Source organism: Oenanthe melanoleuca, chromosome 19, assembly GCF_029582105.1.
Source record: "Oenanthe melanoleuca isolate GR-GAL-2019-014 chromosome 19, OMel1.0, whole genome shotgun sequence".
Taxonomy (NCBI): domain Eukaryota; kingdom Metazoa; phylum Chordata; class Aves; order Passeriformes; family Muscicapidae; genus Oenanthe; species Oenanthe melanoleuca.
In genome coordinates, this window is record NC_079352.1 from 6,562,834 (window position 1) to 6,575,182 (window position 12,349).

The 12,349-nt window shown below is 48.0% G+C and overlaps 1 protein-coding gene across 2 annotated transcripts in view; it reads right to left on the reverse strand.

The window, feature by feature from the left end:
* COL26A1 (collagen type XXVI alpha 1 chain) overlaps positions 1-12,349 on the reverse strand; it is a 165,893-nt gene that overhangs the window by 14,177 nt on the left and 139,367 nt on the right. For both annotated transcript variants that reach the window (XM_056506932.1, XM_056506931.1), the window contains 4 exons: positions 10,507-10,623; positions 9,197-9,349; positions 3,073-3,165; positions 1,720-1,781 (listed from right to left, as the gene is read on the reverse strand). In XM_056506932.1, the coding sequence (XP_056362907.1) occupies positions 1,720-1,781; positions 3,073-3,165; positions 9,197-9,349; positions 10,507-10,623 (425 nt within the window). The remainder of the gene's footprint in view (positions 1-1,719; positions 1,782-3,072; positions 3,166-9,196; positions 9,350-10,506; positions 10,624-12,349) is intronic.

A 12,349-nucleotide genomic window follows, 5' to 3' on the forward strand; every position in this document is an offset into this window, starting at 1 on the left:
CAGTCACCAATGGCTAAGAAGGGCACAGTCTCCAGATTTCTACTAATTGAACTGCTCTGCAGAAATCGATCCAAATTCTTAACTTATCCACCCAGAGAAGCCACAGTTATTAACCAGACCAAGAGAGAACAATATTGTTTGTTTATATCCAGCCTGTCAGCTCTCCTTCTCCCCGCAGCCATGTACAAGATGCTTTTTTTTCCACCACAAGTGACTTGCAGGTTGTCCGGAGGCTGCAGAAGTGAGTCTGGAGCTCTCCTCCAGCCCACTGGGGATTTAAGCCAGCCTGGTTAGGAACAGCCCCCCAAATCCCATATCAGCACCCAGAGAAAGAGGTTTTTAGGTCAGAGGAAGGAGCATTGCTGTGAGGAGCTCAGCGCAAGGAGCTGATTTAAGGGTGATTTCAGGGTGCAGAGGAGGAGCCCTCTCCCAGTTTCAGCTGGGAGCCAGCAAAGCTCACCAGAGCTCAGCTGAGCTCCCCACCAAGGACTCAGACTCAGGCTGGTTTAGGAGGCTCCCTGGGGCTGCCAAACAGGCAGGGCACAGACCAGGCTTGGCCCTGGGTCAAACACAGCATGAACAAAGCCCACGAGCATCCTCTGCTCCTGACAGCTCTCAACAGAGAGACAGGGATGCTCAAGAGCACTGAAATCCACATTGCAAAAATAAAAGATTTGCAGTGTGTGCTGAGTGTCAAAGAGCCAGACTCTGCTGCAGAATCTACTTATGAATTGTGAATTACCTTGTATTTAATGATGTTAAACTGCATCTGTCACTTGGCTGCCAAATCTCTCACTGTGCTCATATCTATCTGGAGTTTCTCATTGTTCTCCAGAGCATTCCCTAATTGAAAGGATTCTGCTACCCTGGCAAACTTTCCCTAAGCTGTTGTCCATTGCTTCTTCAAAGTGGTTAATAAACACATAGGAAAAATCTTCTCTATTTATTTCCAAACCTCCTCTTATCAGACCTGAGTTACATCCCTCTACAAAGTCACTTAACCTTTCTCAGTGCTCTCCAGTCATGTGGGATTCCTTTGAAAAATTTGATGCTGCTGCTTTACCTCCACATTAAGCAACATTCTTCCCAAAACTGAGTCCCTTTGTATCAGCCAACCACAATTTGGAGTAGTTTGGCAGTTTCCTATTCATGACTTCACTTCTTTCCGTTTAACCAGCTTTTTCCATCCATGTGAGTACTGTGCCCTTCTTCTACCAAAAATTCTTTGGACTGAATTTTTCCCACTCCATTATTGTCTCCCCTCTCCATGTTTGTATCAATAAATTATCAAACTGGTGGGAATTTGTGATTTTTTTCTTGAATGAAAGTGCTGTGTCTGGAAAAGTAGGTTTAACACGTTCACTCTGGGGAATTGGTGAATTCCCATTGATGCATTTTTGTTCTTTTTATGTGTCCCAGAGGAAATGCAGTATTTTTGTCACTGTGTTAGTAAAGCCCATGTCAGACCCTTTGCATCAACTCAGGCCACAGTGAAATGTTTTGACACAGCAGCAGCACAATGCATTATCATGATTAAGGGAAACTCTGGAAAGCACAGCCATTTCAACCTCTCAGCACAACCCAGAATGAGAAAAAGGAATTGCACCACAGAATTTCAAGGGGAACAAACCAGCAGATCTGAGATTACTCCCCCTCCTTGTGCAAAGAGATGAAGTTTCAGCCCTGACTCCCCTCTGCCCTTCACCCCAAAGCACCTACTTGTGATCCTGGGGCTCCAATGGGTCCTGGGGGCCCTTTGGGTCCTGAAGCACCTGGTGGCCCTGGTGGGAATCATAATTGGAGACAATTTTAAGGAGACTTGGAAGGAAGAGCCCTAAATTCCAAAGGCATGCACCTCCTTTTATGTTCTGCTGAGTCTCTCAGTGAGAACCCTTCATCAAACACTGGATTACTGGACACCCACATCCTGACAGAATACATCCCCATGCCCTAGGGGACATGGCAGAGCTCTGGGAGGAAAAAAATGCTGAAAAGAGGCAGGAAGGATGTCAGTAACATCCACATTTCCATTCCTCAAAATGCAACTTTTGAGAAAACTTAAACTAGATCCATGGAACAGCTGAAGGAGAGTGAGACACTGCAGGTGCTGCTCCTGAAACAATCCCAGGTGGAAGGGAAGCCCAGGGCTGCTGCACTTGGGCCCTCTGGGCTGTCAGAAAGCTGATGGTGAACATGAAGGAGATGGTTTGGCCAGGAGAGGCTGAATGGGGCAAAGCAAAGCTCTCTCTTGGTCTTCACTCACTGCATTGCCAATAAATTAATTTAAAATCTGTACCACAGGAGAGCTGCTTCCAGGAGGAGCTAAGCACCATCTAAACAGGTCAACTTGTCTCACACAGTCACTTAACAGATTCATTCCTTTTGGAAAAATAATTATATCTCAACAGTAGCTGTTAAATTATACCTGAAGATGGGAGACAGGATATTTGCTTAGCCTGAACTTAGCAATACTCCTCTCTGCTTTAGTTGTCACAATCCTTGAGATGAAACAATGTGGACATTATTCACCAAGTACAGCTGAATCAGCCTCAATCATTAATGCACCATACAAATGCTTAAGTCAAAGAATAAAGGAACTGAAGGATAAATGAAAGGCCCTCATAATGAAAGGAGAAGCCTTTTCTGCAACTAATGGGAGTTGACTCCTAAATATGCATCATACAGGGAAGTGCTGACGTTTGCAGGAATATTATCATTTAAGGCACCCATCAGCACAGAGATAAAGAAGGCTTGTCACTGAATTTTCATCTCAGATTCTGATTTCAGTTATACTGGTGAAAATGGCTCCAAAATCTTCATAGACATCCCAGAGCATCTGGCCAGACCCTGCTTGGTGGAGCTCTGCAGTGACAGACAGACAGCTTTTAATCAGCCCCTTTCTCAAGATTTTACAAAGGTAAAACAATCAGGCACTATCAACAGATAAAACCCAGTTATTTCTTGCCACCCTTGCAGCAGGGAGCACGTCCCTCCCTGCAGGCACCCACTGCCCATCCTCTCCCATCAGCAGCCTGTGGCCACCCTGCCCACCCTGCCAGCCCTGGCTGTCACCTGGTGGCCCCACGGGCCCCGGGGCTCCCCGTGGTCCAGGCAGTCCAGCCATGATGGTGTCGATGACGGTGGAGGCCAGCTGGGGTTCTCCATCTGCAGCACAGAGCAGAGACAGGGCCAGGGTTAACAGAGTTACCAGAGCAGAGTCAGTGCCCAGAGTTAACAGGATTACCAGAGTTAACAGTGAGTGTCCAAAGTTAACAGTTACCAGAGCAGAGCCAGTGTCCAGAATTTACAGATTTAACAGAATAGAGTCAGTGTCCAGAGTTACCAGAATTACCAGAGTTACCAGAGTCAGTGTCCAGAGTTACCAGAGCAGAATCAGTGTCCAGAATTAACAGATTTAACAGAGCAGAGTCAATGTCCAGAGTTACCAGAGCAGTCAGTTCCAGAGTTACCAGAGTTAGTTACCAGAGTTACCAGAGCAGTCAGTCCCAGAGTTACCAGAGTTACCAGAGCATTTCCAGCCCAGCCACGACTCTCTCCAGAATCCTCTGGCGCCTGTTGCTGGCCAAGGGCTGGCAGTGCTGCAGGATGCTGGATTTGGGATCCTGGAGCACCTGCCCCTTGCTGTCAGAGGGCTGTGACCCCTGCTCCTGCAGAGCTGCTCACCCCACCCCTGAGAACTCAGCCAAGCTGTCCTTTCTCTCCAAACCTTGGTGTTTTATACACCTGTAAACCCTGCCTTGGAATAACTGACCCCAAATTTGCCACCTCCACCCCACACCTGCCCTGTGGCTGCCTGGCAATTGAACAGTGGGGTGAGGATGTGGGGCTCCCTCCTGCCTCCCTGGCAGCCCAGCACAGCCCCCAGCCCAGGGAGGTGCCCTGAGGTCTGAGGATGCAGGAGAGCCCAGGGGTGGGTGTGCTCTGCCCCCTCCATGTGCTCAGGAAACCTTCCTGCCATTTAGGATTATTGTAGGTGTTCAACTGGGCAGGTTCACTGAGCTCTGGGAAATGCAGAGAAATGGGAGTGGAGCAGGGAGGGGAAACCCAGCAGCAGGAATTGGAGTTTTGTGCTTTTGCACATCTTTATCAGTTATCTCCAGACAAGAATAAAACCCATCAGCCTGTAGCTGTCCATACCTTCCCTCAGCCTGGAGCCAATAGGTTTCTATTCAGTTGGCAGGTGTATAGAAGACACAAAACTATAAATAAAAAAGCAGCCCTCAGTATTTATTGTGATGCCATAACCATACTCAACAACCCTATCCCCTATGGACCTGTACTGTGGCACAGCTGTAATCTGGGGAGGCACCTGTATGGCAGCACCTTTTATCTGAGCAGCCACAACACTTTGGGACAGTTGTGGAAACCTGGAGCAAAAATTCAATGAACAACTAAGACCAGAAGGCCACAAAACAAGCAAGGGAACCCCACATCCTGGTGCTACCAAGACTTTCTGTAGGACCAACAATAAATTTCCTGTTTAACCTGGATAAAGGTGTTGGTTCCTGGTCACCAGGATGGCAAACCCTCTGAAAATCCCACATCTTCCATAGCTGCAGGCTGTCATGCAGGGATAATGTCCACCTCCTCCTGCCCATGACCTCAAGCTTACTCATGTTTCCTTCCACCCATCCCTGTAACTCATCACAGTAAAATTCAAGGGAACCCTGGGCAGGAAAAGGCTGGGAATGTCTCACTGCAAATGTCAAGTGACACCAGGAAGGTCAGAAGGGTGTTTGCTTACTCTGCAGAGTCCAGCCCAAAGATCAGAAGGTGAACTCTCCAGAAATCTCAGCAAACACATTGCAAAGCCTTCCCAGCTTCTGGAGCATTGGCAGTGATGGAGAGAACTTCCAGGGCAGTTGTTTGAAAGCAGCTCCCAGGGAAAACTGGCTCTGACTGCCAAGGATGGCAGGACCCTCTGCAATGCCTTCCTGCCAGCAGGACAGCACAAGGTCCAACCCAGATCCACATTTTGTCTAAAGCCTGAATGCAAGCAGGTATTTATTGGACTACTGTTTCTAAACCCATTCATCTTCCCCCTCCTCACAGCCCTGAAAGAAAACAACTGAGACTCTTCTCATGCTCAAGAGGAAAGGTACCCCAGTGAAGTGTGTAATCCAATTAATTTGAGTTTTATTTGACCATGTCAAAGTCCATCACAGCTTGGGAGTAAGATGAAATTGGGAAATGAGCATCAAACAGCAGTGAAGGCATTAACAATTGCAGAGCCTTTTGTTTTTAAAGTGATCAACAAAATCAAACTGCACATCCACTGAGAGGGGCAGAGATGGACTGCAAACAACCAGGCTTTAATTTCTGCTGGAGGTAAGCTGGGGATAAAGACTTGTGTTACAAAACACTCCAGCTAAATGACACTTTATTGCAATGACAGAGTTACTCCCACAAATCCACCCATCCTGACACTTGACTCAACGTTATTTATGAAAGGTGATTCCACAATTGTGACACAGAAGAGAGCTCTGATCAACAGCCCTTGGGCTCAGCAGCTCCTGCCTGGCCTGGGCAGCACAGGGCTGTGGCACTGCCTGGCCAGGAAGGACTCACCCAGGTTTCCTTCCAGGAACAGCTCTGAATGAAACATACTGACAATTAAATGGGACTGAAGTGTGTTAAAACACAACTCTCATATTTTTTTTTAAGGGATTGCCTTCATGTTCTCATAAAGCAGCAGGAAGAACTTGTATCTCCATATAAACTCCCTTATAAACAGGAGGACTGTCCTAGGTTACAATGTGCCCAAAAGTCTGTATTCCATCACCATCTGCTGACACCAGCTGGGGCAGTGATCCTGATCTCTGTGGAGATATCCTCTGCTAATGGGCCAGCTGTTAAACACCATCTGGGGCAGTGTTCCCACAACCCATCCTTCCTCCAGGGAGATATCTCCTGTTAATGGCCACTGAGTCCCAGTGCATGACTGATAAAATTCATCATCCCACTGGGAGATGCTCCACCCAGGGGGAGGAGCCAAGCCTTTCCTACCTAGATAAAAACTGAGATTTTTGACACCAAAGCAGCCCTTACCCACTGGATTCCAGAGGACAAGAGCTACCAGACCTTTCTAGAGGATCACTGCTTCAACAAGAGCACTTCATCTGCACTGCTACCACCACCCTAACCAGTGGGGTGTTAGGTTATATTCTGGCTCTGTCACTGTTTTTTTTTTTTTTTTTTTGTTTTGTTTTGTTTTTGTTTTTTTTTTTTTTTTTACTATTGCATGTATTTTATTTTTCTCATTTTTCCTATTAAATTGTATTTCTGACTTGGAGTCTCTCACTGGTTTTGCTTTCAAAACCTTCACAGGGACATTCTGGGGCTCTCTGCAGCTGGAGACTGGTAGAGCAGCCACAAAACAGCATCAAATAGCAGCAGGAATTTCCCTTCTCAGCCACTCCTGCACTGAGCCAGGCTCTGCTGTGCTCAAGAGCTGGATTCTGTTTCAGGGCTTCTGGATACCCCAAAGCAGCAGACAGTGCTTCACTGGAGAAGACCTTGATACTGAATTTGCTCCAGGAGCTTTCAAACCCCTATCCCAGCCAGGAGGAAGAGTGAAACCAGGGGGCCTGCTCAGGCAGGAGCACCTGTGTTCTCTGGAAGGGCACAGAGACACCCAGAACAGCAGGGAAATGCCCTGAGGGACAGGGTGAGAGCTGCTCAGGGCAGCAAAGGCAGCTCAGGGCACACTCTGGAAGAACTCAGTTTTCTCAATTCCTTTCCTCCTCTCCTTCACTCCCTCTGCTCTGTTCTTGCTCAGGAGGGGCCTTGCTGGGGTGCTGCTGCACAAATCCCCCTCCCTTGTCACCACTACATGCTGGCCACACAATCAGCTGCTCTGCCTCAGTTTCCCCTTGCTCTTCCCTCAGGCTGCCCAGGGCAGAGGTGGGGTCACCATCCCTGGAAGTGTTAAAAGATGTGTGCCTGTGGCACTTAAAGTTTAGTGGTGCTGGGTTCATGGCTGGACTTGATCTTGGAGCTCTTTTCCCAACAGGTTAATTTTATTTTCCTTTGCAGATCTGCAAGATGTAAGGAAACAGCCTTCAAGAGTGAGAGTTGCATTCTTTTCTCTAACTAGTCCCTAGAAATCATCAATGTACAAGGAATAGGTCTGAGCTGGCTCTGGACCACGTACCCGATCACTCATTTTTAAGAGGCAGGGAAAGTGAGAGATCCCAGTAGCAGCAGCCCCAGCAGAGGGGAGCAGCAGCTCAGCTTCTGGCCCAGGGCTGAGGTTTCTGACTAAGGGATAAATTCCCCCATTATAGCCTTGATTTGTTGAGACAGGATGGAAATGAAGTAATCCCGTCTTAATTTTTCTCTGCTACCTGATCTGGAGGGAGAAAAATGGGACCATTTCTTTTACCACAGCACAGGGAAACTGTGAGAAAATATTTGTCTCCCCACTTCTGGCTTCTGCCTGGGGATAAATATTGCCAACAGGAACTTGTTGCAATTAATAAAGGCACAGGCATTAACCATGTTCAGGCAGAACCAAACTCTGTATAATAACAATAACCTGATACAGCTCTCACATCTCATTACCAGGAATATGCTTCCCTCTGCTGTCAGCAGCTGGAATTTTGTGTTTATAGTTTTCAGATGTGCTCCTTTCAAAACAAGTAAATACATTTTTACAAATCTAAACAGAATTTACAAGGCTAAGTTTTACTGGTGGCAGAGGATCAGCTTTCCACCAGCCTGTGGGAGGCAAAATGGTAAGAAAATAGACTTGATCTTGCCAGAACATTGTCATGGCCACATGATAACTTATACTTGCAGCTGGATTTGTATTAAGAAAAAGTGTCATAAAGTTTTGGGCTACTCCTGCAAACCAAGGCATGGAGGGAGGAATGCCTAGGGATCCCAGGGATGTAAATGGAACAATCACCATCTCCTCACTGTTCTCAAATCCTCTGCCCACTGCTGGCAGATGATAGAAATGATTAACCACCATTTATCCTTCCTTGCTCTCAGGCTGATGAATGCAGCACATTGATGTGTATGTTGTGAAAATCTTAGCATTGAACCTCAGTTATCCATCCTGCCCATACACCTTAATTAACTGAATAAGAAATGGAGCTGTTAAAATTCTCCCTAAATTAAAAATACATCTGTTCACTTTTGGGAAAAGGAGTCTGGAGAGCAGAGTGGGAGGAAGGGAAGGGAGAGCTCAAGATAACTGTCAGACATGGGGAGACTTAGCAATCCTTGGCTGTAACTAAGAGAACTGAGCTTTGAGGCTGGACAGGAGCAGCAGAGCTGGGAAGAGGCACAGCTGAAGTCAGGGCAGTGGAGATGGGAGTTTACAGACCAAGGGGAGACAGCTGAGCTCTGTTCTCAGTATTACCTGCCAGCTACACAGGGCTGGACTAGGAGAATCCAGCCCAAACCTGAGAGCATTCCAATCCCAGTGCAGGATGTGCCTTTCCTAGAAAGCCTTTTCTTGCCCTGCACAGCACAAATCAAATAAATATATATTTTTAAATCAGTATAAGCACAAAGAAACCCTGGCCCTCTTGTTCAAGGGAAGGGATAAATCATTGTGGACTTCCCAGTCCATAATTCTGTGTTTTGTGTGGATGTGGGATAATGTGGATGCACCAGAAGCACAGGTGGAAGAAGCATCTGCAGGGGCAGGGAAAGAGCCCCATTTAACAGATGTCCTTGTTGTAATTGCAGAGCTGCAAATCTCTGATTCCTGAGCAGCCCTGGCACTCCAACACCACAACAGTGGCACCAGCAGGGCTCCAACCTGCAGCTTTGGTGCACCAGCACCTAATCTGCCACTCTGGATTCCTCTGCCCTTGTCTCTCAGGTGATGCTACCTGAGCTCTGTCATTTCACCAGACACCCTCTTCCCAGCAGCCACTCCTGATGGAAGCTCACATTTGCCTCCCCAAAGCTGTGATGAACCTAAAAAAAACAGGCTCAGAGAACAAAATCCCCCAAACCCTGCTCTCACTGACAGTTTAGGAGAGCAGGGATTTTGTTCCTCATTTTGGAGAGGTGAACCCTGTAGCTTCCATGCTGAACAGAGACCCAGACAGTGCAGGCAGACTGTCCAGCTGCTCCCAGGCCAGGCAGAGCCTGAGCTGCTCTGTGCCTGCCCACTCTGCTGCTGCCACAGAACATGGGAATTGAGGAGGGAACTTACTTTCCTTCTCAGCTGTGGGCTGGAGTGAGTAGAGAACCCCTTGCTGGAAGGTGAGAGGGAGGCTTGGGGTGGCTGGTGGCCCTGGAGGACCTGGGGGACCTGGGATCCCGGTTTCTCCTGGAAGTCCTCTTGGTCCTTGAGGTCCCAACATCCCTGTGCAGAGGCAGGAGAGGATGTGTTAATTGTGCTAAGGATGCTCTCATGTAAAAAGGCAGCAAGAAGACAAAGGATTCCTGTCCTGAACTGCAGCTGTGGGAATCAGAGGGGTGGGGAAAATAGAAACAGCTTCCCAATTTTTCTTCTTCTTTTTTTTTTTTTTTTTTTTTTTTTTTTAGCATCTTCCTCTGCAAAGGAGAGAGCTTGACTTGGCTCAGAGGTGCTGCCTGTGAGCAGCCCAATTGCTGAAAGAGTGAAACTTCCCCTCTCCCTGAGGCTGTGAGAAACTACAGGCAGCAAAGTGAGAAATCCAATCCTCTTTCCCTCCAGGTACACCTGTGTCACCTCCCTGCCAGGAAAGCTCAGGAAGCAGAGTCAGTCCAGGAGCAGACAGATCACACATCCTGTGAGGCAGGAAGGCTCTTGTTGCAAACAGAAACCAAAAAAAGCAGACACATCCTTGGCCAGACTTTGGCCACTGACAGCTTGCCAGAAAGTGCCAAAAAGTGTTGAGGGCTGCTCTCACATTTAAGGCACGCTCAGAGTTTTAAATCTAACCCGAGCTCAGGCTCACAAGGCACTGCCTTTCAGACACAGAGAGGTCTGGCCCCTATTGTGCAGTATCACCTTCATCAAAACATTCAGGAAGGTTTGGGGAATGAAGAAAGACTCCCAGCTCAGGAATGGAGTGTTCTCTGAAAGAATGGCCTCATAACCTTTTCCCTTAACATACAAAAGCATCATTAGTTTGACATCCTGGCATCTGACAGCTTGACACAAATGGTGGAGAAAAAAGGGAGTTAAAGCAGGCACCCAGTGTGAGGGTTAACCAGGGAATGCTCTGCTCCAAAGGCTGACAGGTCACAGGCTCCTTCTTACAGCTCCTGAGCAGGCTGGGGAAACATGATCCTGCTCTGCAGCTTTCTGGGCCAGGCTGTCTCCAGCTCCACAGGAAGCCCAGGGTCTGTCATTGCTGGTGCAGGTGCTTGCCTGCCCTGGGAGCTCCTGGCTGATTCCAGCTCCAGGGGACTCCTGGAATGGGTTTGACACCAACTGAAGATGCTCAAATCCTGCATGTCTGAGCTGCTGTCACAGACAATCTGTATGAAGTGAAACTTCCTGCCACAGCAGCACTGCCCTTCTCCAGCACTCACCTGGTGGCCCTGCAGGTCCCCTCTCACCAGGCTGTCCCTTCTCTCCTTTTGGCCCTGGTGGTCCTGGCAGCCCAGTGGGTCCAACTGGGCCAGGGGGACCAACCTGTCCTGGAATCCCTGGAAATGTTCAGAAAGGAAATCAGCTGGAAGTTAAAACACTGCTGAGCTCAGAAAGGCTTCAGCACCCTCAAAAACAGAGGAGAGGAACTCAGTGGTGCAGAGGGGGAGAAATGCAGCAGTGCACAGACAGGGTGGCTCTGGTGGCAGGTCTGACAAGCCTGACTGGACTTTGCTTCTCCTCTTCCTTCAATCCTGTAAGGAAAAAGCACAGCCCCATGCACACAACCCTCCCCAAAATGTCAGCAGGATGTGCTGGGCAGAGCCACGCTGAGCCCACTCTGGCCCCTTCCCAAGGCCTGAAGGGCTCTGGGCAGGGTCTGGATGTGCTTTGCTGGGTTCATCCAGACACACATAAACTCCAGAGCCATCCCAATGTACCAAAATACACAAAATACATCTGCCAAAGAAAATCAAACCCTGTCTGCCACTTGCTCTGTACACATCACCCAGAGGCTCTGGATCAGTGATGTTCCCCTGGTTTCTCCTGTGTTCATTCATCTCACAAGGGCTCTGTGCTGTGCACAAGTTTTTTCATCCCAAAGTGGCATTAGTGCTTCCCACTTCTGCAGGAACTGGATGTCAGTACAGTGCATCACTGAGCAGGGTTCCAGGGTGACTGTGGAACTGTAAACACCAGGAGCAGTGACTGTGCCCAGGGGGGTGTTTCTTGCACTCAGACCCCCAGTAATCCCAGGAAAGGTGCAGAGGCAGCATTAGTGACCTCCAAGTCACTACTGGTGACTCCAAATAAAATCCTAATGTTGTTTTCCCCAGACTATCAAAATAATGACAACACTCACATTTAAACATTTAAACACTGTGCAAACAGCACTGAAGCTTTAATGCCCTGGGGATGTGAGAGAGTGGGTCTGTCTGCTCAGATTAAGTGGTTAATGGTTACAATAAAGGCTTTAAGTGTCAGAGGCACACGAGTCAGAGGTTCCTGGTTTCTGGGCTACCAAAGGGCTCAGAGTATTTGAAAGCAATGGCAGATGCAAGCTCCAAAGCCAGAGGGAATGAGGGATGAGTCCAAAGTTCAGCACACTCAAATTTCAGATTTTAGTCCATGTATTACATATGACCACAACACAGCAGAGCAATTTAAGGTTTGATCAACTCTTAGGGAGTGTCTTCCTCCCTCCCAGGCATCAGGAGAGGTACTGCACCCACAGAAGCAGTGCCAGCAGAATATGCTGCATATGGGGGTGGAGAGCATGGGAATGGACGGAGAGAAGGAGCAAAGGAAAGAAGCTGGACAGCACCTTCCCAGCTGGGCACAGGGCACAGGGCTGCACAATCACATCAAGGCTCACAGGATTTGCAGCTCCCACATTTGGATCCAGTTCCCACTCTAGATGTGGGATAGCTCACCTGGGGTACTAAACCTTGTCACCCCAGACATCCATCCAAATGCCTCATTTCTCAGAATAAAGCAATAATCCCCCAATTCTAGATCCCTGGAATGACTCCCCTTCCTCTCTTCTTTTTTCTGTTTTGGAGAGATGTCCAAACTGGCTTTTCTTACAAAAATGAAATCTCTCCACTTCAATCCACGATGAAACTGGGAAGACTGAGGAAATGACAATTCAATGGCTTTGAGTGGGAGTGTGAGCCTGTATCTTTGTTGCATTCAGTCATCAATAAAGATCTGATTTAGTTTGAGTACTGAACAAGGAATTAAGGCTAGGTTTTAATTTGGATCAATTTGCTTGTCCACAGGACA